Raw genomic sequence first — 26,929 nt, 5'->3', positions numbered from 1 at the left:
AAGCGACTTAAGTAAAGCATATCCGCTTCCGCCTCTGCACTCTCTATCTTCCTCCCGCGCGCCCTCTCCGCTTATCCCCCAAGTATCTGGCATGCAGAACTCCCATCGCCATCCCACCCGCGCCAGCAGGACCGAACCGAACCGGCTTATCCTCATCATCTGGAGCGGCAATGACTTTGGCTCGAGCCGGGACCGGGCCGGGCCCTTCATTTTCATTTCTCGTTACGCTTTGCTTTTTTATGTCCTTCCGTCGTCGCCGCTTACCGCACCTGTCGGGGCTAAGCTGCTGGCCAGGTTGCTGCCAAGTTAACCACCCAAAAACCCACATCCCCCCTGGAAAATCCCCCTTGTGACTCCGGAGCTCACCTCGTGTCCTTGCTGCTGTGCACTGCAATTACTTATATCCAAGGAACCACTTATAAAATCATTTTGTACATCAACAATGAGGAACGCGTTCACCGGTCGCACAATCTGCCAGAAAGGAGGAGAAAAAAGACGAGATGGTGAGTATCACGAAAATGTTACAGCGGGACCCATGAGCAGCCACGAAATAAAAAAATGGAAAACGAAAAAAAAAACGTGAGGAGAGGAAAACAGGAGCAGGGACAACAGAGAAATGAAAGAAAATTGTAAGAAAAATTGTATGGGCAAAGTAAGTGAAGCAGGCGCCACAAAGGCGGTACGGGGTGAAAGGTGAGACGAGGTGGGGCGGTCAGGGGGAGCGGCATTTTCTGGGCGGACCAAAGTACCCAGAGCACAAACATGAAAAGCTAAAAAGAAAATTTGTATACATATATGAGCTCTGCATTAGCGTGTGTATCGGAGTGTGCCTGTTTGAGTGTGAGTGCGAGTGTGCGTGCTCTCCTGATGAGTTTCTTTTTTCGCCGCCCAGCGTTATAAATGCGTTTTAAATGAAGTAAAAGCCAGTCAAAAAATGGGGAAATAAGAAAAAATAGAAATCTTGAAAAGCGGTTTGCAGTTGCATCGAATTGTGAATACTCTTGGCTCTTAAAACAGGTATCAGATCAAAATGTCCTTTAAATAATGTTAAATATAAAATTGTTCTTGGGTTATATTTAGACTAGTACTAGTACATTAAAGCACTTGCGTTGCATTCGAAAAAATCTTATATACAACTAGTGTATTTTTGGATTCCTATCAATTCTTATAATGATCGAATTGATTTCTCGAATTCATTCAATACTATATAAGATAATACCTATAATAAATGATGAGTAATGAGTATTATACCTCAATATTTCTTGCTTTCAAAATATAAAAAAAAAGTATATTCCCATGTCCTTTAGTAACTTTATAACGTAGGTTTAATAAATGTTAAATATTCGAATGGTAAACGAACTTCTATGAAATTAAAATATTTATTTATTCCCTTAAAGCTTTGTGACTTGATATCCCCTAACCAAACTTGGTCCTACATGCATCGTATCCTTTTCCGAAGAGCATCTAAATTTCCCGCACCAACACACGCGCACAGACTGGCAAACACAGACGCACACACACAGGGAAGGCGAGGGGAGCAGCTCGTTAGGTTGTCATTGCTATCTTGACTGGCAGCAGGAGCAGCGGCATCATCAACAGTGGCGAAAGCATCATCAACAGCCCCGTCCCATCCCCCACCCATCGGATCCTGCAGCCCCGTCCTGTGTCGCATCCTTGTGGCTCACTGTAAGCTGATTATGTTCGAGCATATTTAAAATTAGTGAAGCGCTTTTAATTTGTTATTTATGTGCACGCTGATTATGAATGATTATGATCTATGGGCAAACACAGACGCAGTTGCAGCCCCTGCTCCTGCTGCTCCTGCTGCTCCTCCTGCTCCTGCTGCTCCTTTTGATTTGTGTTGTTTGGGCTGGCAGGGCATTTAAAATATGTCATCCAGCTAAATGCCTTTAAGCGCTGGAACGTGAGCTGCAGCTGCAAGGATCCACAAGCAGGTGAACCACCAAGGATCCCTGCGACTGGAGTGCTGGCGTCCTGGAACTCCTGGGCAGCGGGGAGACAGCGCTTAAGCAGTTGATGATTTATCACCATGTTGGCAGTCGCAGTTGCCACTGGGATGCAACCACTTTGGATGCCAACAGTGGAGGAAGGCGGCGGGAGAAAGCGGCAGCAGAAAGGAGAAAGCAGCCCGAGTCGAGAGGAAGTGATTTACATTTACATGGCGAACATTCTCAACATTTTGAGAATAGTTTGCAGCAGGGAAAGCGGTGCTGCAGCCAGATAATAGCCGGATCAAGGTAGTTAATGTATCAATTTAGCCAAGTTCGTGTGTGTCGGGTGTCTAAGTGAAAGGAAGTGTTGGGTAATTTGGGTTCAGGGAATGCCGGGGCCGTGCAAGACTAATGCCTGGTATGGGGATCTTCAGCTAATATGACAATAGCTTCTGCCGAGAGAGTTGCTCACACCACGCGTTGTACGCGATATCTCGCATCAAACTCTGGCAGTTCTCCCATAGAACCCCCTTTGTTAGTTCAACTACAAATCAAAACTAACCCTGCTCCTCCTGCGGCCGTAACCCAACTCCAAACAATTAAGACAGACGCATCAGACAAGCCAGGGAGCCGAGCCGAGTTAATAACTGGGGGCAAACACGGCTGGAGCCACAAAAGGCTTCGGAGCCCGGTTGTCTACCGCAATTTGCACATCAAGTCGCTCCTCGCTCACCTCAAGAAATCAGGGCCAGGCTTCCAATTACGGGACATCTGCTGCCGCAGCTGCAAAACTTGGCAAATTAACACGCGCCCCATCCCCCGCTTCTGGCCAATATAAACAACTGACCTCTGGGCCTTTGTTATGGGGCACACAGCCCCCCGGAAATCAGCATCTTAATTTAAAGTTGAAACTATGAATCTCTGATGAAGCTGCCTCCTCCTCCCCTTCCCCTGCACAAATGTGCTACAGCTAAATTAATTATTGAAGGCAAGATGCTGGGTGGTTGGGGCTGTAACCACAGGTTGGTGTTTGGGCTGGGGGCTCTGGAGTTCTTGGCACCTTTCGGGTAACCACAGCAAAAATCTTAAATTCAAATTACACTTCAACCCGTAACAAAAGGAACAAGTTATGGGAATAACTTTGCCAGAGCCACACACCAGAAACTTTCGTCCTTCGGTTCGACTCAATTTCAGTGGGAAATAAATTTCAAAAATCCGTAAAACCCAGAGCGACGACGTTTTTGGGGCTACCAATCCCAGAAACGGGCTCCTCCCGGGCCAACTTCAGCTCAGCCAGGCAGACAAACTGTCAAAGTGTTCGTGTGTCTCTACTTCCTTTTTTTGGGCCAGAAAAGTTGCCAAGCTAAACGAGTGACGACGAGATGAGACGAGCCACGAATCGAATCGAATGGAATTCAACTCGCTATTGAAGTATGTGCCAAAAAGGCGAACGTGCCGAAGTCGCAGCCCAGGCCAGACCAGGCCAGCCGAGACACACCCACATATCACACATATCCCCGAAAATGTACACCTTCGAGGGTGGGGCGGCGGAGGCAGGTGCTAAAGCAATTTCCGCTCCGAAATTGTTGCATAAGTTGGTGGCTGCCAGTCGCCGGAGACTCCCCAAACTGATATATATGTGTATATATAGAGCCGGGGATACAGAGATATATGCACGATATATTTGGCATAGGCAGACAGTCCTCATCGTCCTGACAGCCCTGTGGATTTGTGGGCTGACTGGGGCTGGGGCTGACAGTTGCTGGAAAATTACATTATACAATTTATGCGGCTGCCAGACAGCCGGGCTAAGGATCCGGTAGGTGGGAGTTGCAGCCGCCGAAAGAACTGAAAACTAACTATAAATAAGCGCCCAGAACTGGCGGGTTATCCAGACAAAGGTGGCTCGCATTCCGACACAACTTATGGATAGTGGGGAAATTGTTTTGGCTGAGCCGTTTTCGATTAAGGAAAAGTTTGGTGTACATTTGGGTGTGGGAAACTCTTTTCATAGATTTATCTGTTATTATACAAGGGTTATTGCAGAACACTAAAGAACCAGTAGAAATGTTGAGCTCATAATAAATAAATAAATGATTCCATCATTATAAAATTTTATAAAATATAATAATATTTGTTTTCAAGAGCCTTAGTGAAAAGTACTTTTTAGGCTACCATTTTCAATCACCATCCTGTAAAGGTACTGACGAAGATAAGGAAACACCAAAACCCTACAAAAATTAAATCTAAAAACACAACACAGAAACCTAAATGAAGACATGTTTTAAGAGTATCTTTATATTTTACATCCTTGGTTAATTGCGGATCCTCTTTATAAAACATTTTATGATTAAACCGTCCAATATAATTGTGAAAGTTAATAATGTCCAATTATTGAAATGATAGTTGATTAATTGCAATCAATTTTGAACTTTGATAAAAACCTGACAGAACAAGCCGCAAGCACTGGTCACCCAACTGACAGGAAATCAAATTGCAGCTCCTGGCTTTTTCCTCCAAATTTACATTCGAGCCAAGATGAATTGGGCCGCTCTAGTTAACCTGCAATTTATCGTGTTTTTTCGCTGATTCTGCTCGAGAGCTTAAGAAATGGCGACTCATTTTTCAATAAAGTCCAATCAACTAAAACCAACTCTCAGACTGGTCAGTAAATCAATGAATCTTGCTCCTCCGGTCATCTTGCCACCGGCACCGCCACCTCCCCCTCTTTTTCTGATTTCCTCCTCCGCCGCTGTTCATTTCCTGTGACTTTTTCGGGGAATGTTATAAGTCATTAACTTTCTAAATAATCGCCGCAGCGTGTCAACTTTGGTCGTTAAACTTTCATCAGTCGGTGAGGCGGCCGCCAGGGGAAAATGGGGAAAATCCAGCAGTCGGCAGCCAGCGACCAGCAAAAATTAAGCTTGGAAAAATCGGGAAGAGGAGCGGGGTTGGGGAAAAACTGAGCGAAATTTATAGCACGATATTATTTTCCGCTCGATGAGCAGAGAAGTTGTGAGGCGACTTTTGGCACTCACTGTAATGCTCCTGCCCGCCGAGATGGAGGACTATTCGCCGTGTCTTTTTCGGTGTTGGTGCGTAACTGAGCACAAAAAAATGTGCCACATTTTGTGCCATAAATGAAGACATTATAAACGACACTGTGTTAGTGTCTGCATTTCTGAGTGTGTGTATCTGTGTGCCGTATCTGTGTGCTCGCAAGTGGGGGCCAAGATTAACGGTAGACATTGTAAGACACTTAAAGCTGTTGAAGATTTTTGAGTTGCTTTATGGCCAGGGGGTTCAATGAACTATATGATGATGCCTTGTATGATATATGGTTGCCACGCCCCGGTCCACCGCCCCGTGCGTGGAAGTGTGCTGCCACAAAGGAGCAACGGCAGAGGCATCGCAAACGAGCAGGTGAGGTGGCCATAAATTTATTATACGAGAAATAAAAGCAGTTTAAAGAAATGAAATATTTACGAACAAAGGAGCCCGAAATGAAAAAATGGTATGTACTTGTACATGAAAAGAATGCCTCTCGCAGTCAATTGAGAGGCCCGAAAATGTCAAAGGGAAGCTGGGAACAAAAGGAATAGATTCGCATTAAATAAAGTGCCGACCCAGCGAGTTTATCAGCGGGCAGAGGGAGCCCCGTGTCCTGTGTGTGTCCTTTCACCTTTGTCAATTAGTATTTTAAGCAGCGGCAAAGGAGCCAAAGGAACCCAAAACAGGGAAACCCCAACTCAGGTCTTGTCCCTCGTCAAAAACATGGCTCCCAGAAACGTGAAAGCCGCAGCATTTCACGCTTGGGGCAACTTTCGCATGGAGCCGGGTACCTTTCTCTGCAGTCGCTTGAAAAACCATTTTCTGCACATTTAAGCACATAAATTACGCACTTTTGGGCCAAATGCAAACACAATAAAAACATCAAAACGTAAGCGCGTCCCATTGAATTATGTGTGTAAATCAAAATTGGGGTAAGCAATGGACGGGCTGGACGGACTACCTTTTACATTCAAATGAATTCTGGACACGCGCAATCATTCGATGGGCCATCGGTCATATTATTTCCATAAATTTGCTTTCATTTCCACTTCCACTTCCGCTTCCGTTCCCGCAACTTCAATCGATTTCGATGTGCAATCCAGGGCCGAACCGAATCCACACAAATATATTTATAAGCAGACAGCCGCAGGAGCCGCAAAATATTTAGCGACCGATGCAAATGATTTATGGCGTTAATGTTCTATTTATGCGTTTATTTAATTTGCGTCTGTGTGTGCCAAAGTTCCATCCTCATAATTCTAAGCCAAACTCAACCCCGCCCCTTCCACGCTTTTGGTCGTCCGTCAGTTGATTTGTTTATTATGCAAATTTTTCGGCTTGTTTGTTGTTTTTCCTTTTTTTGGGCGCTGCGCTTCCCTTCATCCTGATTTTCCCCAGCCCCATCACACGAACGTTAAACTGCAAAATTACCATTTATGCAATTCATGCGGAAATACAAACAAAAGTCAATTTTATGGGGCGGCATTTTCCTCGAATTTATTTCATTTCTCGTGCAAAAACTGCGAATGCCTAAGTAGGGTTTCGTTAGGGGCTGTCATTTTTTTAAGTGTTGCCGTTATTACAATATCAGCTGCCGGAAGATTTCATTCGCCCTGCTCTGCTTTTTATACGTTAATAAATTTTTTATACAATATTACACAATTTGGTGTGTGCACGCGGAAGTGGGCGGCCCGTGGGCGGGGCTAAATGGCATATCAAAAATAAAATGATTATTCCTTTCGCCCCGCTCCGCAAATAATTTGTCGCGTGACAATGGAGGGCAGGACTCAACAGGCGCACACGAGCAGCCATCGCTGCGTATACGTAATGGGAATCGGGTGGATTGGGGGATTGCGGAGAGCAGGCCATCAAAGTTGATGGTAGGTGGGAAAAAACACGGGGCATAAAACTCAACAAAGCAGACTTTAAATATTAGGGCATGCAAAGAAAATGGTCCAGAAAACACCTTTAAACCTTTATGGTCTCTCGCACAATTAGAGAATGTCTTGCGTCCACTTGTTCTACCCTTGCCATAAAGAAGGCAAATTAAAAACTTAAAGCAACTTAAAGTCGTCTTGTTTATCGGGGGAAAATTCGTCATTAAAAGTTTGCCTGCCGTAAGGCCATCCGCAAAAAGGATGGCAAAACTTTTTTAGGTATTAAAGTAGTTTTAAACGGCTGTCCGATCTACTCACCATTTTCTTTCTAAAAAGAATTTAAATAACTTACTTATCGAACTTTTATTTCAGCAAATAAACCCACAAACGTGATACATAACTATTTTTAATCCTCTAAATTTCAGTGGTATTTAGAATGATCTCTTTAGAAAAAAGGCTTTTATTGCCAAGGAAGACTACTCTTATTTCAAATTACAACCCAAGAAAACTCTTTAAAAACACAGAAATCGAACAAGAAACTGCGTTAAACGGAAAATCTAATAAAGACTCTTGTCCAAACCACCTAAAAACTCTTTTTCTTCCTTTTATTTTCACCGAGAATTTTATTCAGATTGTTTTTATCAACAAGCCAAACTTTTCGGGGGAATTCCTCGTCGAACTTTGATTTCCAGCCGAGAGAAGGAAAAGCCAAATAAAATTCAAAACTTGCCGAGCTTCGCTTCAAGAAGCTTAAAGCAGGCTGCGATAAATAAAGAAGTCTTTGCAAATTGGTACCATCACGTACGCAATTTTATGGCAGCGACTGTGGCAAACAAAGTTGTGATGCGGAGTGAGATGTGCAAAAGTCATAGACTACAACAATAAAATTATTTGAAATTTTTTTCGCCCATTCCTATTTTAATATGCTGGGTGGAAAGTGGGTGGGGGATGGGGTGGACTCCCAGCTTGAATGCAACTTGGGCATGTTCTCCCGGCCCACCTCCCTCTTTTTTCTGTGGCATTTTATTTGTCACGCGTTTTTATCACTTTACGTGCGGAGTCTGGCCACTGTGCCAGGCTGCGGGTGTATGGGTGTGTATCTGTGTGAGAAAGTCCCGGCATCGGATTATCACATTTGCATATGCCGCCGCCTGCTGCTTCTTCTTCGTGACAGGCCAGCGCACCAGGAAGATGATGATGATGATGATGGAAGTGGAAATGCGAGTGGAAATGGATGTGGGCATGGGGATGGGCGACGGAGATGGAGATGGTACGCGAAATACGAAATGCGGAATGGAAATGATGATGAAAGCATCCCTGGGAGACCCATGACGTGTGACATTCGCTGTAAGCGACATTTTACCACTGCCCAGGCCCCCCAATCCCGCCCAGAAGCCCCAGAAGCCCCAGAAACCCCGGGAACCGGGACTGATCAGGATTGAATTACACACACAATCCGAGTACTCGGCCACTTTGATTGCAAATTTTAGCTCCCAGTGTGTGTGCGTGTGCGAGTGCGAATGGAAGGGGGGTTTCGTGTTGACAAATATTTTATTATCACATTTTTTATGATTTTACGAGTCCCCGGATATGAATCACTGAGTAACGCAAATGTTAACCACACAACGAGAAGCTCACAACTAGTGCAAAAGCAACAAGCCATGAGGGGGCTGCGGCTCACCGTTTTTATCCACTGGTTCCAGCAGAATTTAAACTCCTCCCTGTCTATGAAGCCGTCGCCGTTCGTATCGAAGACGGCGAAAATCTGCTCCAGGCGCTCGGGCGGCACGTCGTAGATGTGTCCCTTGTCGTTGCGGAACAGGGCTCGGCAGATTATGGAAAACTCGGCCAGGTTGAGGCGGTCATCGCTGGGGAGGATTGGAAATGGGAAAGAATATGTGGTTCAGAAGTCCAGAAAACATAATGAAATTCAGGTGGCGTAAATATAAACTAAATAAGTTAAGATAGTTTCTTATGCTCTTTTAAGTACATAAAATCAGAACCATTTTATGAGAAACAAAAACACATTCTATAATATCCCAGCGCTCTTTATTCAAATTAAACGTTTTATTATCCCTTTTATTTTTTACCCAATTAAAAGCACTTAATTTTTGGAACATTCAGCTTCAGTGAAATAAACCACTATTTACTGTATCACATTCATAAACTCGCTTTGATTTCTCTATTGATATTTTTAGAAGTCAGAACAGGAATCACTGTATCAGGCAAAGTGGCTTTCAAGCCGACACAATTTGTCTCTGGCCATTTGCATTTATTGATTCGCATTAAAAATGCCCCATATAAAACGGCTCAAAATGTCAATTAGAATTAATGCACGTCATTTTCCGTTGGACAGCCTGTTATAAAATGAATTATTTTTCCATACGACCAGCAACTGAACCATTTAAATGGTTGTTTACTTATATTAAACGTCGCTGCTATTGCTTTGAATATAGTTTTCAGCGGAGTTTTACCATTTGTTTATTTGTTTTGCCAAATAATCTACTTTGCGGCCTGCGGCGGCAGTGTTGCAGCAAAACCATATATTTATTATAAAGGTAATTATATAATTTAAAGCAAAGGGCGGAAAAACACACGGCCTGAATTTCAATTTGGGATTATATAATTACAGGATTAACGCATAAATAGTTGATTATATGTCGGTGAAGATAATTCAATTAAGTGGGAAGCGCCTTAGATTTAGCAATATTTTTATGCAGTTGTATTCGAAGACTCACCCGTCCTTGTCGAATGCCGTGAAGCAGGCGTCCATTGCTGAACCGTTTGAATCTTCGATGACAATTGGCGGTGTAGGTGAATCCATGGCGGCGACGATGTTGCCAACGTCCAAACAAAGCCAACAAATCCAGCAGCGAACTCTCACTTAATGAAGCTCCCGCAGCCAGCTGCAAGTTAAAGTGAAGCCATCAATAATAACAACCGCACACACAGGGCCGCACACGTAAACACTGGGTGGAAAAGCTGTTTACCCGCGGGTGGAAAGCGCCACCCACCGCCCCGCCGCCCACTCACTGGCTGTAGTGTTGCTACTTGTGTTGCTGTTGTTGCTCCGGGCCCGGCTTAGCCCGCTCAGCTCGAACGCTTGCCAGTTACTGAAAAGCGGCTGGGAAAGCTTCGCGCTTCTTTCAGCTCGTTTCCAGTGGCTCGATGGCCAAGCGCCGCTTGCCTCGCCATAGATTTATCGAATAAACAACCGATCCCGCCGCCCCCAGCCACGGCTTTCCCAATCTTCTGGCCAAACCAGCCGAGCCAGGGCATTGTCATGGCGACGACGTCATCTTGTGGTTTATTTTATTTATTTGATTTTCACCGTATACGGGCAGCGGGCACTCCCACCATTTTCCATTTGCAAAAATCGCCCGTTTTCCCCGCTTTTTCCCTTCCACACAGGCAAGCCTTTGTGGCGGCGCCCGCAGACGATTACCTGGCGTTTTTCCTAATCAAAGAAGTGCGCATTGTACACTGAGCCAGATTTATTTATCCTCGATATCTCCCCGTGCTGCTTTCACCTGCTCCACGTGAGCGTAAGTAATCTAATTTATTTTCCACTCAACAGTAACGTAATATATTTAAAGCATTAAAAGCTGCAAATTGACACAAATTAATATCGATTAATCTATCTGGGCATGGAAATAATGCAAGTGATAATTCGTTTATGATTTACAGGACCTGTACTCATGGTCCATGGTAAAATGCATAATAACGTTAGAGCACTCTTGGAAACTATGAATTCGGTTGGGAGAATATACTTAAATTTTATTTGATATGCTGGTATTTTTGATGTTACAGTAAGGTAGTCATCCGTATAAACTATTCTATTCTATGGTCTTTGTCTTCATGTTAAATCAAAGAAGGGCTTAAACTTGGATATGGTAATTCAGACTTATTTCGTACTTTAAGTTTAACACGAAGACAAGAAAAGGTACTATAACATTTAAGGGTTTTCTTAAGAAATTTTTCTCACTGCATGTGCAGTGATTTCCCGCTGCTCACCATAGCTTCTCCCCGGGTTTCTGGGACAGAGTTAATGGCGGGACACCGGGGGCGAATGTGAAAGTTTTCGACGTTTAGCCTCGAAATGCGGGCCCTCAGCACGTCAGGAATCGCAGTTGATTGTTGTGGATATGCGAGAGAGTTTTGAAAAGCGTCAAATAAGTGGAAGAAGTTGAAGGATCGAAGGAAGGGACGGCTGAGGTGGGCCAAATGGCAAGTACAGTTGCGCACCGGCTTCTTGAGCTGCCATCCGCTAACAAGGCCAATTGCGTCGGCTTCCCCGGCATTTCTGAGTGATTTTTCCACGCTCGAGTGTCAACTTTTCATCTAAGTTAACAAGGTAACTCCGTCCTGCTTTCCACCCCCTCCCTGCTCATTTTTCCCTTTGTTATACTTGCCTTTTTGAGATATTAGTTTTTAAGCCCGTTCTGGGGTTTCTTCTATTTGAGTTTCGTTTTACAGCGAAAAAATCTCCTTCGGCTGCATACATTTACCTGCAGCTTATAGCATTTCCATTTCCCAAGGCGCAAACCCCTTGCCGCATGCCCCTGCCCCGGTAAGCCACAAAGCCATAGATTTCCATTTAACTTTTAGTCCTATTTCATCCAGAGCTCCCGAGCTAAGCTCCCAACATTGTGTCCTGCTTTGCAGCTCCTGGCATCCTTTTTTTCTACATGGCACAACTAATGCGCAGCAGGCGATAAATTTAAATTTAGAAGGCAATGTATGTGTGTTTACTTAATATTAAAGATTTATGCACAATATGTTGGCCGCACAAGGTACAAGAGGCCGCAATAAAATAAAAATATTGCCCATGATTTATGGGGGAAGGCAAAGTCAAAAGCAGGCCCCGGCCCCCGTCGATGGCTGGAAATGATCTCCGAATTCCGCTTTAAATTGCCAACAAAAGATGGATACCGATACAATAACAAGTTTCGGTTTAATTTGGCCAATAACTTTTGGCCGGAGAGATAAAGTAACATAAACATGAGCCGAATGCCGGGCGGGCGAGCGATAAAAATGCGCATAATTTCGCTGAGCTCGGCGGAAAGTTTGTCCAAATAAACTTAAGTACAACTCGCAGTTATCCCATTTCCCTGCCCCCATCGCCCCCAGGAAAACACAATCGGAAGCCCCTGCTCAGCCAGAGGCGCCCCGAAACACACTAATTGAAAACTATTTTTGGAAGGCAGCCCTCCTGGGAGCCAGGGATCCCCGGGCTCCTGGGCCTCGGCTCTTGGGTTTTTGGGTTTTAGGTTTCGGGCTTCAGGTCTCGGGTTTCGGGTTAATATGTAAATGGCGGATAACGCGAAATGTGCAAACTTTGGCTGCGAAACAATTTACGCGGCATTAGGCGAAACGCGTGCGCACACCTCACCTCAGAGACCCTTCTCCAGATTGCTTTCGATTAAAGTTGTCGACGTCAAAGTCATTGACTAAATAAAGAGCGTCCATAAAAGCCGGCAAAAAGCGGCAAAGTAGTTAGCCCCCTGCCAGAAAAATATAAAGCAGAAAAAACTTTGACAATTTGACAAAATGGTCGGGGGCAAAGGCGAAAGTTCCGTAAATGAAAGCCAGCCAAGGAATAAGAGAGAAATAACGAAGGCAGCACGTGTCCCGATTATGAGTTCGACTGCCAAAAGGTGACACAGGACGGGGCTTGCTTCCGGTGGGTCTGTCGGGGGTTAAAACTTCAATTGCGCCACAGAGGAGAGCTCAAGTTTGCCCCCAATAGATTTTGATGGCCATGAATTGCCGGCAACTGCGTGATACTTCAGGGCACCGAAGGTTAAACAGTTTGGGCTCGAGGTGGAAAGGTATTCCTTTTGGGGGTGTCTTTAAAACTGCACTTGGGTAGATGAAAATTTTGATATTTTAAAAGTTACGATTGTACTTTAAAAATGTTATAGAGAATGATATAAATAGATATAGATGGATAAAATAATAATGCTTTGACATTTTGGAACTCGGTTTTATTGTTGTTGATAATTTATAACATCTTTGGATTATTAGAAGTCCTATTTTCTTAAAAACCATCAAGATAACTAAGCTAAGTCTTATCTAAAATGGTTCTCTTTGACAAAAATATTGATATTTTACAACTTTTTGGAGATCTTTTTTAATAATTCATAAAAGTGCAGGGAAGGTTTATAATTTATTATAGTTTTTACTCATTTTCAAGGACAGAAATCCTTGCTTTACTTTCCGTGCTCTCAAACTTCGTCATATATCTCCATTCTAAGTACTAATCACACAGGTGCAATTCAAAATTTAACTTGTCTTATCAATTTGCCTGGCAACTTCCGCCGCCCTGCAAATCCGCGAAGCACTTGAAAACTTCTAATGCTCTCCCCGAACACGGAAAAAACACGGGGAAACTTTAAGCTGCCACCAAAGCGGATGCGGATGCGGATGCTCCATCCCGCGGAGCTGAGCTAAGGCGCTCGGGAAAGTGGTGGAGCGAGTGGAGTGTGGAGGGGAGAAGTCTTGCATAATTTGCCTGCAAAGCGCTGAAAAGTAAATTACCGCCTAAGACTTCCTGTATTTGTTGTTTCGGCGGTGGGCGTGTCAAAAGTAGCTTGTCAAGGCGATGGGATCAGCTAATAAACCACGCGTCCCGGGCCAAGGAGCTCGAGCTGCAGGACCCGATGAGCAGACAGACACAGGAAGCCGGAGCCAAGTGGAGCATTTAAAAGCAAACGCCTTTGGGGTTCGTCAATTGAATTGCCAAAAAATTTAGCAGCTTCTGCTCGGGTGAGTCTGGATAGGGTGGATTGGGCTTACTGGGTTGATGGAGGCCGGGGTTTCGAATGGATTCTACACCAGGGGAAAAACTGATAAGGCAGGAAATGGTAAATTGGTGTAAAAACGAACCAGCAAGGCAATCATCAGCCCTCAAAAGCAACACAAGGTTTTACTAATCATCGTACAAACACAAGTGATAACTTTACTAATTTAAACATAGAAAAAGACAAGTAGAGCGTATTTTTCGATCGAAAAAAAACCTGTTTTGTATTTTAAACCTTAACATAAGCAGTGTGCTATAGCACAAAATCTCACATCTACGTTATAAGAATGATAACTATATGTAACTTGGGTTGAATTAGTCTATAAGATTATCATGAATTGATTATATTTAATAATATAAACTAATGGTGATATTTTGTGTACTTAACCATTTACTTGAACATGTGCGGAGATATTACGTTAAATATTTAACGCTTGTTTGTTCGTATGTTTACGAATTTTGTATTTCTTGCAATATCTATATTTCCCTATCAAATTCGTAGCACTTTCCCAGGACTTTCTGACAGTGTGCATAGGGCCGGGCCGACTATGTGTGCTGCCTATAAAAGGCTTTCAATTTTTTGTGCTGTCTGCTGGCGCCGGGTTCTTTGTATAGGTTTAATGCAGGCACGTCAGCAGCAGCAATTTGGAAAGGAGCAGCCGGAAGAGCGGAGGCAGTGGCGGAGGCAGTGGCAGGAGCAGCGGCAGCGGCAGGATCAGAAGGACGACAGGCTACGACATTGATGGATACGCAGTTAAGGAATGCCGAGTCAGCCTTTGCCTGCAGTAGGTGTCAGTCAGTTCCTCAGTTCGTCAGTCATCACAGCCTTCCTTCCATCCATCCATCCATCCATCCATCTAGCCGTCCTGCGAGTGTGTGTCTGTACAATGGGTGGTACGTGGTTGGCTTTTATCACTTGTTAGTATCTAAAAATACGTGGCCCACATGCCGCCTTTCATTTCATTTCACTTGGTTCGGTTTGGTTTGGCTTTTCGTTTGGTTTTCTGTTTTCCGTTTGCCACTCTCTCTCACCTGAACCGCGCTTAAATACAAAATGATAAATTGCCATTTTGACTGCGGTCCCTGGTGCGGCCTCCAATCCACGACCTCTGCCCAAGCCGCCCAGCCAGCGCCCAGATACCACCACCCCTTTTGACCCACCGGCACTGCAATAACGCAATGAACTCCTCTCTGCTGTCCCCAGTTTGTTTTGGCCTCGCCTGCCTGCTGCTTTTGGCCTGCAAAACTGTTTTTGGCGCATTGGATGGGCTGAAAAATGTTGGCGTTACGCGCCGCTGATGTCGACGCCCAGATAACATTTAAACGCGAATACGTGGCTCCGCAAACACCAGAGCCACTGCCTCTATGCCACAACCAATACCCCCGCCAATCCCAAACCAATACCTATGGCAGCACCCACACCAAGACAACCCGGCACGCACACAGGCGCATCTGCATGCCCAGATGGAGGAGATATGGAGGAGCGTTAATGGGCCGCCGCGGATCGTTGATTCCGTGGGCGGGGAGGGCACAGTGGGGCAATAGTGGCAGAGTGCTCCTGGCCAACTAATGGATTCCGAGAAAATGGCATTGCAAAAGGAGAAGAAGCGCCCCAGATAAATTTTTAGAGAAGCCTTTGGCTGACTTCGTTAATTTCACGCAGAAGCTGAAGCCAAAGAGTGGCTATTTTAAGAAAGCTAGGGTCTATTTTGGGAGATGTCGAGTTTGATATGAAATGGCTTTTCTATATACGACTTCCAGCCAGATTTAATTGATGAAAGAAACTGCTATAAAAGTCATAATTTTGGTTTGTAACAAATCAAGGATTGCTAATAGAACTGTGATTTGATCACAATTTTAACTTTTTTAACAACAAAATAATTTTCCAATTAAGTCCATTCAACCTAATATCATACATGTTCAGTTTACCAAAACTATTTAAGTTTAGAGGTCACCAAATAAGTGTCAAATGCCATTAACACTCAACTATGTTGAGCTCAGAAATAAATATGTTCTAGGCAATAAATAGTTAACGAAACTTTGCCAACATTCTATGGCTTCAGTGGAGAGCTTACAAGAAAACATAACTATTCCAAAGGTCACCGCTCGAATGTCAAATGGAAATTGAAGTTCGCCCAGTTTCATTAGGTTTTCAACAGCTAACTGCAAACACTCGCAACCTTTGCCCGATTTCAATTTAATCCGAACTAAAATCGCACTCGACTACGGCTTCCCCCCGAGGAAAGTGACCCTTCTCCGACCAGTGATAAACACTTGCCGCACTCTCGGCCACCTCGGCCTCTAATATATAAGCCATCCACACACAATTACCCATAAGAACCCTTTTGGCATTACACCAGCTCTGCTCAGAGGCCATGGACCCCGTCCCCGTCCTAATCTGACATTGCAGCTTATCCCCAAAAAACAAAACGATGTAGGAGCAAGGGGACTCCATTTTGGGATCGCAAAAAAAGGAAAACCACTCACCGCAGAGCCAACTCAATTTGGTGGCCATCATTGCAAACGGCCAGAAACACGGACAAAACAGTCGCAGCAAACTTCAAATGGCAAATGGCGCACAACTTCATTTAAAAGGCATTACGACAAACATTTGGCCAACAACTCCAGTAACAACCGCAGCAACAACAAGCATAACAACTACACAGTTTGCACCTTTTTGGCCAAAGCGTTGACATAAACGCCGGCCCATTAGCATTTTTTATGCATTAATGACAAGCCACAAAAATGGACACATCGTCATGCATATGAATGAGCCGAGGAGGCGCAGGATACCTATCAATGTGTGAGTGTGTGGGGAACGACTGTATCTGGCAGGATACACGTAGCTGTGTGGGTGTGGCCATCCCGAACGCGACAATAGACACTAAAACTCATCAAGGGAGCGAGGGTAAAAAGGGTCGAGCACTCGGAATCGGAGGCTGGATGAAGGGATACCCTGCAAGCGAACTAATTGAACCGACCTGGGGCTGATTGCAGTCAATGGGCCAGCACTTGAACTTTAATACAAACAGAATTCCACTGAAATTGGAGTGTTATAATTTAGGCTATGCAGATTGGGGAACATTTCGTTATATAGATATAGTCGAAACTTAACTTTTATCATTTTTATTTATTATTTTTAGTTCATAAAATTGTGGTATAAAAAGTAAAGCATACTTTCAAACACCTTTCCGAAAGTTGTTCTGTTGTGACATACTTACCTACAAATTGAATATTTATGTACCCTTAAATCACAGCTCTTGTCCAGCCTATCGACTCTTAATAAAAGACCTTTGTACGCATATTTTAAATATGTACGATTTTTTACAGAACAGCCATTAAATTATTCCAATTTTGTTATAAAAAAGTGGAGCATACTTTCAGTCACCTTGCCGAAAATACTATTGCTATGACAATAATCGTCCACAAATTGAATATTTATAGATCCACAAATCTCATTTTTTTCTAGCTTATCCACTATTAACAAAGGGTCTATAAACCTTCTACATCTATGGATTCAGAGCCCACTTCCGAAGCTAAATGGGTTGCCAACCACTGTGCCTAGCTCACACTTCCACGACCTGTCCGTGGCTTAATAAATTCTGGCACAAAAAAGCGCTAGAAAAAATATTTTTGACAAACTGCGCACAGTATATCTATGGAGCGCGCTGGAGATAGATGACGCCCGTGTTGATAAGCGCTCCCAATTGCGGATGTTTTGAATAATCGATGCTTCCTGCCTGCCATGAATACGTGTGTGTGTGATTTTTCTCGTCCTGGGCTTTTAGAGTGTGTGTGTTTGCCGGCCCTAGTTTATTTTTCCTTCTATGGCAAACGACGCTTTTTTGCGCCCCAGCCGCGCTGATTTTTTCACATAAATTTCAATTTTGAGTCGCTAGCATTCTGCATTCATATGCAAAATTTCGCCCCTCGTCTGCGCATTTTTATTTGCCAATTAAAAACAGCCGCAGGCCCCGTCGTCCTCCAGGATCTCCCGATCCGCAATTGCCTGCCTGCTGCTGCAGCAGCAAATTTAAATACAAATTGTTTGCAGTTTCTTCTATTTGGACGGCTGCAGCCGGCTGGAGAGGCAGCACCTGCAGCGGACAAAAGGCGAAGCCAATTGCAGGGTGTTGCATTTAAATTGCACATTGAACTTTGACATTCCGATAGCAATGCGGCAGAAGAGGCACAGAAGCGGCGCAGCGATTGAAGATAGGATCGGGCAGCCGCAGCTCCTTCCCATGTGCCAGTCTATGGGGGAAGCGCAATTTATTGGCCAAATATGCAAGCGAAACGAACTGCAGCTAAATGCAAGCAGAATGTCAGCCATTCAGGGGTTAAAAATGCCAGAAACACACACTCCCTCACTGCCCGAAAAACAGCGAAGCTCCAAAGAATATAGTTTTCCATGTTCACTACACTTTCACAGAATATGTTCATTTCTGTTTTTACTTCATTTAGTATTTTACATAAATACTTATGTACAAAATATTCTCTTGGAAATTTAAGATGCACCCTAAAAACATTAAAAAACAATTCAATTATAAATTTGTTTAATTCTTATTCATTTATGTAAAATATCTAAGTCTCCCTATTATTTGTGCAGTAACTTTTGGCCGAGTCCCACTGTACTTGTAACGTTTGCTGGGCACGTGTTGTTGGCTTACGTTACTGATTGCGTCATGAAATATTGAAAGATTGTTAGGTAAATGTCGAAGGGTTGGTCGGGGGTGTCTGCTGTTTCTATGGCAAATGCAGGTAATGCATTCAACTCGCAAATGATTCAAGGCCATTCCAGAAACTCGAAAGGTCACCGCAAATTGCAGGGAGTTCGAGTGAATTCGCTTTCAATAGGGCATACCAAAATAAACTTGACGTGGAAAGTTGCCGTTCTAGAAAAGGTCAGGAACTACGTAAGTGGGTTTCCCTTAAGTTTGCTATCGGGAAATAGAACACTATTTTGAATGGTAAGAGCTACATTATTACATACGAAACATATGAATTCTAGGGAACATCAGATTTTACCCTTTAAGATACTTTAACCCCTTGGTGGAGTAGCCTTGGCTATGCCCTATAAAAACTAAGGCAGAAATCGCTTTGTAGAACGCACACCCGAGTGGATACACACACGCACGCCCTGTTGTGCACTCGCATTCAAATGGGTATTCAATTCAGGTCACTTGCCGCCCAGGACCCCGAGAATTTCCCCGGGGGCGGGTCGGGCGGCATTGATTTGATTTGATTTCAATTTCGGGCCACTTTAAATTGTCTTAGCCCGAGCACAGGGCAGCCGAGCCGAATGCTAGATAGATATAGGCCGATAGGGCCAGGGACCTTTTGCAGCGAATAGGGCCAAATAAATTAAGTAGCTTAGCAAGACAAAAGGCTGACGAAGAATGGTCATTGAGCCAAACGGTTAAGCTGCTTAAAATCAGGGCCCAAAAATATTCCTCCTCCCAGCCAACTAAGCCGTTGGCAAAATTGTGGAAATCGGGGGCGAAACTAAAATAATAATGGGACGAGCGAGGGGACTGACAGTCTCCCTTCAAGTGGAAGCAGCTGCTTGATTGATTGATTGATTTAAATTAAAGGCATTAAGTGGTCGGCCGGACGTCGAATTTAATCGATCAAGGACACCAAGGAGCGGCACAATTTCCCAATTGAAAATTGCTTTATGTGCGCCTTCAGCTGCTTAACTTCATCGTAATGTCATTGTCGAGCCCCTGGACGACCGGGACTTCACTACAGCCCAGTTCATATTATGTCCTCGTATTTTATGACACAAACAGGCGGCGCCAGAATTTACGTGGCTCCTCTGGGCACCGTTTTCGGCTTTGACTCCCGCCCTTTTTCTTCGGCATACCAAATAAACCAACAAATCAATTTGCCAGGTGCCAGGACACCGACGTCAGGGGCTACGCTTAGCTTTATTTCACTCTTGGCCGAGATTTATGAGGCAAGGGCGCGTGAGCTGGAAAAAAGCATCGGAGCAGGCCGAAAGACGAAGGTGGTGGGTAGCCAGCAAATTGTTTTTGTCTTTCCCTGGGTTTTTTTTCGGCTTGCCTGGGGAAAGGAAAAGGACAGTTCTCCTTCAGCTCTTGCTGACCAGTCAGCATTTATTATTTATAATAGTCGACGGCTCGGCCTTTTTGCCTGGCAACCTTTCCTAATAGATGGCACCAATCCACGAGCCCCAGCCCGACCCCTTTCCCAATCGCAGCAGGAAGTTCCAATCCCTGGCCAATCCTCCGCCCACTAGAGCACTTTGTGCCACATTCAATTGCTTTACCGGGTCGTTCCTGGCCGGGCTTCTTCTACTGCTTCCACTGGCATTGCTATCAGTAAACATTTTATTGTCACACACTTGGCACAAATGGGACATCGCCGGCTGCCTCAGTGGGGAGCACCCACTCCAGCCCATCCCCTCCCAAGGCGCACTCCCTGGCTCGTAGATCTCGGCAATCACGGCTGCAAACAGTCAACAATGAGATTTGTTTTTGGTTTAAGAGTCTAAGAGCTTTCCAATGCAATCTGCAGTAGTCAAAGGTAATACGGGAATCAAGTGAGTGCTGCAATGGTTTTCCATTCTCTGCGAAGAATTCCATAAGATATGGTGGATAATAAAAGCGTTGCTGGAATGTTTGCTTCTGTTTGCCGGGGGTAGTAAGGGAACAACTAAAATTAATTTTACAAAAATGAATCATTCCGACCCTCTAATTTTAAGAAAATTCCTCCACCGTTTTGGTAAAACGCTTAACCCACTCCGCGGATTCCAGAACCATCACTGTTTATTTATCGCTTTTAATTCGCCTGCTTCTTATTCATTTTTTAACGCCCATCGATTTCCTGCCAGCGTTTTTTGTGATATTCTCCTGATTTCCCGATTATTGTTGTTGGGTCCTTCCACCAAAAACCCCGAGTTGGCTTACCTTTCTTCCTTTTTCATGGTCTGTTAAGCCTTTTCGGTCATTTGACTTATTGGTTTTTGCGATGCCCTCAGTGGAGAGGCGAAAAAGAGATTGTAGTCCCCCGGACGGGCGTTCGGTACAATGCAATGTGGGCCAGGCGGGTGGTGGGCTTGTACTTGATGGGAAATGCGTTTATACGGGGCCCTGGGGCTGCAGTGGATCAGGCAAACAGCCCGCCCACTCACATGGCAGGGGTGGCGTCTGTTTGTCTTGGCCACTTCCCACGGCCATGTGTCCTTCCTGTTTGTGAGTCCGTGTTTGGCCGTACACAAAGATAGCGCAGCTCCAAAGAAAAGGTCGCCATGGCGTCCGAGCCCCAACACCACATAATGGGGGAAAATATGTGTTGCACAAAAGAAATTGGCGAGTGAGTGCAGCAAACAACGTATCAGGTTGCACACTCTGTTTATAGTCACGAGCTGTTTGCCATACAAATTTGTATATCACTCGAATTGATATAAATAATACAGCACACATGTCCGCAGACAGGACAGCATTTGTCTGTATTTATGGAAATGTGATTTGTGGCGCATATTTGTCTTTGAAAATTTGAGATATTTCCCTCCTTCATTGTTGTGTGAATCGCCTTACGAAGGGCAATCAAGCTGTGTATCACATTATATTGCTTTGCATGGATAAGGGCCAGGAAAATCTAAGAAATATCTATAGAAAAGTATACTTTACTTAGGAAAAAATAGAAAGCTCAATAGCCTAACGAAGTTAAAAGAGCAAAAACAATAAAAGTGAAAAAGTCAATGAAAAAAAGAAGGAGGGTGTACCCAAAATGCCGAAAATATGAAGGAAAAACTTAGCAACTAACCCTTGTGAAAGGGTTACTAATTAGCGCGCTACGGTGAAAGGTAATAATTTAGAACCCGCCTTGGACTATTCCCTTTATAAAACAGACCCCCAAAGTGGAAAACTTTTTTCCCCACTCGGTTCCCTTTTTCCCCTGGTCGGTGCAAATTTCGCATAAAATATGAAGAAAATTTTGATTGTGTAATTTAATTAGTTTCAGCACTCAGACTGCGAGCTGCGGGAGGGGAACTCCATAAATAACCCATTAAGTGGCCGCGGAAACTTTATCTGCCATCGATGGTAATCATCCCAGTTAACCGGAGCTGGCAAGCTGGCAAGCCGGACTTCAGTCCATTTGAGTGGCTTCGTTCAATTTCAAACTGTTGTGGGCAATTATTGTAAGTTTTTCGCTTGCCATTCCATCTGTTCTCAATTTCGCTTTAAGTGCTGCCGCTGCCGCTGCCGCTGACGGTGCCACGCCTTGTTTTCAATTAAATGAACACGCCCCCGTTCGCCCACCCAGCCAGTCGTTGGTTTCATTATTACCGAGTTGCCAAATACAAACAAGCCAGAGAACAGGGCAAAAACAAAGAAAGCGTAAAATCCATGAAAATTGTTGCCGCAATATTGAAAACGCGCCGTATTTGGGTCTCCGTTTCCCCTCCCTGAGCAGCCAGTACAAATTGAGCAACAAATCCGCCCTCCGCCCTCCGCCCACCGCCCACCGTCCGCCGCCCCCTCTTCGGAAAAGCAAGAAAAACAATCGGCAGCAGATTAAGTTCATGCCATGCTGCAGTTACATTTACAGTTACAAAACCCCCGAACCCCACTTTTCATATTCATTTTTGCACATTTTGTGTTATATGTGGGCCAAAGCAAATGTTGCCCGAAACCGATTTTCACCCGGGCATCTGGGGAAACTGGGAAACCCATTCGGAGCATCCTTTCAGAGACTCTTTTCGTTGCTTGCGCTTTTCAGGATCATTGGCAGCGGGTTCGGCATCGTTTGGGGGAGGCGTTGGCTGGGCAAACGTTGCGAAAATATGTCACAACATTTGTTACACATTTTCGGGTCAATTTTTTATTGCATCTAGGGATCTGGCAGCTGTGGGAGGGGGCAGTCCCTGCATAAGCCGGGCAACCCACATGATCCGAAATCTTGTCACAGCTGCTGGCAACTGCCTGGCCTTGGAGAGCCCCGTCCGCATCCCAAAGATACAACCCGAACCCCCGCTCTTGTGTCATTGACACTAGCGTGTCTTTCGGGGCTTTCAATTAAAATCCATTCAGCTGTAAAATCGTAAACAGTTTTGTGCAGGGCGCAGAACGGAGCACCCCTGGGTCTGCTGATAGTGGTGATGAGAAAACTATTTTGTCACTCCTAAAAATACATTGCCATCGAGTGCTGCCAAATAAGAAGAAAACAAAGAGGAGCGGCTGCAACTTCGATAACGGGGTTTTAATTGAAAATGTTTGAGAGTTGAAATTAAATTAAATTTCAGGTAAAAATCTATGTTTGTGCTCTAGAGAACCAGGCAAAATAGAGACTGAAAAGCTTTTCCTTCGTGCTTAAATCCATGCAAATTGCTGGTGTGTTGCCTGCTTAAATATGCTGCCTCTCCAGTTCCGAAAGTGTCATTGCGTGACAATCGGGCATGCCGGACGCATTGGCTTCTTACCTACTGGGTATCAGCACGCGAGGCAGGCTGAATAACTGCGAATTAATTATGCACAACAAACAGATGACCCCCGACCGGCGAACACCGACTCGAGCGGCGGGAGGAACAATATACATTTGCCATGTTCTATGGCGCAGCACAACAACGCAAATCCCAACGTCCGGCGTCCGGCGTCCGGCTGTCCAGTAATTGTTGCTTTAATTGTTGTGCAATCCCCCAAACCCAAGCCCAAGCCCAAAGCCAAGCCCAAGCCCCGGCTGGGAGACCCAAGACCCCACCCCAAAAAGCCCGGGCTAAGGCAGAAAGGGGATGGAATGATCTGGGGCCGCTTCGCCGATGTCGACCGCAAATTAATTTACAACGTAAACTGCAAAATTGAAAATTATGTTGTAATTACTCAATTCTGACGTTTTTCCCATTGACCCAAATTTATGGGGCCGTGCACCGCCGACCCACTCATAAGCCACCCACCCACACACTTGCAAATGTACATATATTCAACGCAAGAGTTGAAGGCGCTTCCTTGTGGACTGTTCTTGGCTCTGCTTGCGGATTTGATGGCACTGCAAGAAAGGGGTCTACAGTCATAGCATGTTACCATCCTCCTTTCCCTATGTTTGATCTCTAAAATATTACATTTTATATCTTACCATCAGGAGTTCTTAGTATGATCCATCCTAATTATCCTGTGTTTAATCTTTAAAAATCTCTACTATTTTTATTTATATTTATTTATTCTTTTAAATAGCATATCATGTTACCATCCTTATTTTCCTATGTTTGATTTCTAAAATATCACATTATATTTCCTAGCATAAAGAGTTCTTAAAATGATACCATCCTAATTATCCTGTGTTTAGTTTTTAAAAATCCCTAATTTTTATATTTATATTTATATATTTTAAAATTTACTTTGAAATTAAAAGAGGATATTACTAATATAAAATAAAAATAACTTGAGATCATTAAAATATCACAAAATATATATTGTTTACTGAAATCTTAAGACATTCAAAGTAATTTAACACTTTTTATAAAACTGAACTATCTATTAACTTAATCTCAAAGAAAAACCTAGTGATCAAACACATAGGTAATCAAAAATTAAAAATATTTTAAGACTTTAGAGCACCCTATTTCTCCCAGTGTGAGCTCCTGTTCACGTCTGGCCTCAACCTTTGTGCCAATTTAAATGCGTAATTATAACGAGTGCCAGAGAGCAGTTAGAGTCCGTTCTGGCCTGCATATTAATTACGTTCACGGCGCCGCACAAAAGCGGAGCAATGAAAGGGGAGGAAATCTTGGCAGGACCAAGGCAGACAATAGGAATTTTAATCAAGGATCAGCGTGCTCGAATTTATTTAAAGGTGGGCCGACCGAGGCCCCCGCCCCAGAGTGGCCCCCGTTCTTGGCCCCTTGGCGCTTTGGTTGGTAATCTGGTCAGCGTGTTTCAGGCATACCATGAATGCCTTTCTCCTCGCCCCCTTCCGCCCTGCAAGTCCCGGCCAATTGTGTGGGGCTCCGTGAAGAGGGGACAAATAAAGGCTAATTAAGAGCGGAATGACAGGGCGAAGAAATGGGTTTTCATTGTTACTGCCACGCAACAACCAATATCTATAGATGGCAGAAAGCCACGATCTCGAGAAGTTGGACCTGGATTTGGCCAGTAACTGGAATGGGCTTTTCTGCCGTCAGATTATCACTTGTTTCCGTAGTGTAGCGGTTATCACGTGTGCTTCACACGCACAAGGTCCCCGGTTCGAACCCGGGCGGGAACATACGGATTATTTTTTATTTTCTCTGAGCAATAATTTATACCCTGTCTTTGCTTCCTGCCAACTGTTTTGCATTTGACAATCAGAAATTAGGATCTTTCCAACTTTGAACACATTTATGATTATAAGTAATAAATGCCTTTACTTTAAAAATATAATTATGTTCAATTTTAGAAAAGGTTATTGCAAAAAAACCTTTCACCATACAACATACCAGTTTTTCTATTAAATAATCGCCTAATCGCCTTATCAAAGCACATTCGCTTCTGTTGGGCCTCAAACCGATCGGCCATCAAGCGTTTCCGTAGTGTAGCGGTTATCACGTGTGCTTCACACGCACAAGGTCCCCGGTTCGAACCCGGGCGGGAACAGACCGATTCTTTTTTATATGTTTTTAAAACATAATGGTAAACAATTTATTTTTCTCTAATTTTAGCGTGTTTAAAGATTGATATATATTTGCATGAGGTAAGTGTTTTGATATTTTTTAATCATAGTATATAAAGTAAAGTCTTCAAAGTATTTAAATATACAGCAATGTAAATAAATATATTCAATTTTTAAAACCCCAAGTGCCGAAACAAACCATTATAAAAATGCAGGGTAGATTATTGAAGTTAGTGTCTATTACTGTAACTAAGTTAAATATTTCAGCGGAAATAAATTTGATGAATTTTTTAAGGTGTATTTAGCAAAAGCCGATCACTTCACTCAAGTTGGCTTTTCTGCCGCCAGATCTTCAACTGTTTCCGTAGTGTAGCGGTTATCACGTGTGCTTCACACGCACAAGGTCCCCGGTTCGAACCCGGGCGGGAACAATACGAGTCTTTTTTTATATTTGTTTTCACATTTATTGTTTTTTATTTGACTCTTGGATTTTTTGTAATATTTCTCATATGAGTAAAATGATTTAAAAGAAAGTCACGGAGCTTTCGTCGTTCTTTCCTCTTGATATTCACACTCAAATTATATATATTTGTTAAAATAACTTGCCCAAAGCAAATACATAGCATTTTAATTCGTTGCTTGTTTTTAAAGACATTACTGCCCTAACACTACATTACAAACAATTGCTTTACGGATAGATTGACTTCCGCCAGCACAATTACAGGCTGTCACTAGTTCTAAGCTTATTTTCAAATGATAGAATAAATTATCGTTACAACGAATTATACCGCATTCATTTTGACAGATATTGGGAGTAATTTCACAACGTACTGCAATAAATTAATATCTGTATAATTTCCAAGTAGATTTCTAGATTTGAAAAACTCTGGAAATGTTAACAGAGGTAAGTTAACAGGAGCATAAAGCTTTCATAACGGCTTAACATAACAAAAGTATGCTAGAGCTTAAAGTTTTTAATTTTACACTTGACAACAAAAATGGGTAAAATAAGCATACGAACTAGAAATTGGACACACTTTTTAAAATCAAAATAAACCCTTTTTTGCCTTCAGTATGACTCAGCTTTTAGAAAGCCCTGACCCCTTTGACCCTTAGTCATCAGTGAATCACTCTCTTTGCTTAGCAGAGAGCTGTTCTCTTACTCTCAGGTACTTACCACGCGCTTGTCCGACAAAAGCTCCGCATAAACAAAACACTCCGAGCTTTCGAGTCCACGCACAGCGGCAGTAACAATGTCAAATTGGCGATTATCAGCGGTAATTGTTCAATATGATGATTTATAAAGGTCGTAAATCTTCACAGCAAGTACGTGTGGCAACACAATCACTAAAAACTCGTTGAGGTAGCCGTTCTTTTTAGTTATCGACCGCAAATTGCCGGTTGGAGGGAAAATTCGCGTCCGTCAGCTGTGAAAGCTTATTGCCAACTGAGTGCCACTGGGTAGAGTCTTCAAGAGCAGGGAAGAGATATCGCAAGAGAGGACCGGCATCGCCAGAGAACCTTATGCAATTGCTCACGTTTGTTTACCAAGTATTTCCCCGTGGTGATAAAGTGGGGATGAATGGAGCTATCATAGTCACATCCCATTGATAACTAGGTTGGTGGAACTTGATAGG

At 43.7% G+C, this 26,929-nt stretch overlaps 1 protein-coding gene and 3 non-coding genes across 6 annotated transcripts in view; 3 read left to right on the top strand and 1 right to left on the bottom strand.

Annotated features, from left to right (window-relative positions):
- Positions 1-26,729, bottom strand: part of LOC108032182 (nicotinamidase) — a 28,746-nt gene extending 2,017 nt beyond the window's left edge. Inside the window, exons 1-4 of one of the 3 annotated variants that reach the window (XM_017106038.3) lie at positions 26,470-26,729; positions 9,619-9,786; positions 8,562-8,748; positions 367-471 (exon numbers count right to left, since the gene is read on the bottom strand). In XM_017106038.3, the coding sequence (XP_016961527.1) occupies positions 367-471; positions 8,562-8,748; positions 9,619-9,704 (378 nt within the window). In that variant the 5' untranslated portion in view covers positions 9,705-9,786; positions 26,470-26,729. Of the gene's footprint in view, positions 1-366; positions 472-8,561; positions 8,749-9,618; positions 9,787-9,913; positions 9,984-26,469 lie in introns of those variants that run through there. The other 2 variants (XM_017106037.2, XM_050889009.1) reach the window with 2 other exon arrangements.
- Trnav-cac (transfer RNA valine (anticodon CAC)) lies at positions 24,836-24,908 on the top strand. Its single transcript has one exon. It is a non-coding gene; the product is annotated as a tRNA-Val (tRNA).
- Positions 25,204-25,276, top strand: Trnav-cac (transfer RNA valine (anticodon CAC)). Its single transcript has one exon. It is a non-coding gene; the product is annotated as a tRNA-Val (tRNA).
- Trnav-cac (transfer RNA valine (anticodon CAC)) lies at positions 25,651-25,723 on the top strand. Its single transcript has one exon. It is a non-coding gene; the product is annotated as a tRNA-Val (tRNA).
- Positions 26,730-26,929: the final 200 nt, after the last annotated feature.

The sequence above is a fragment of the Drosophila biarmipes genome, chromosome 3R (assembly GCF_025231255.1).
Source record: "Drosophila biarmipes strain raj3 chromosome 3R, RU_DBia_V1.1, whole genome shotgun sequence".
Taxonomy (NCBI): Eukaryota; Metazoa; Arthropoda; class Insecta; order Diptera; family Drosophilidae; genus Drosophila; species Drosophila biarmipes.
The sequence above is the reverse complement of the archived record's forward strand: the minus strand, read 5'-3'. Positions and strand labels throughout refer to the sequence as shown.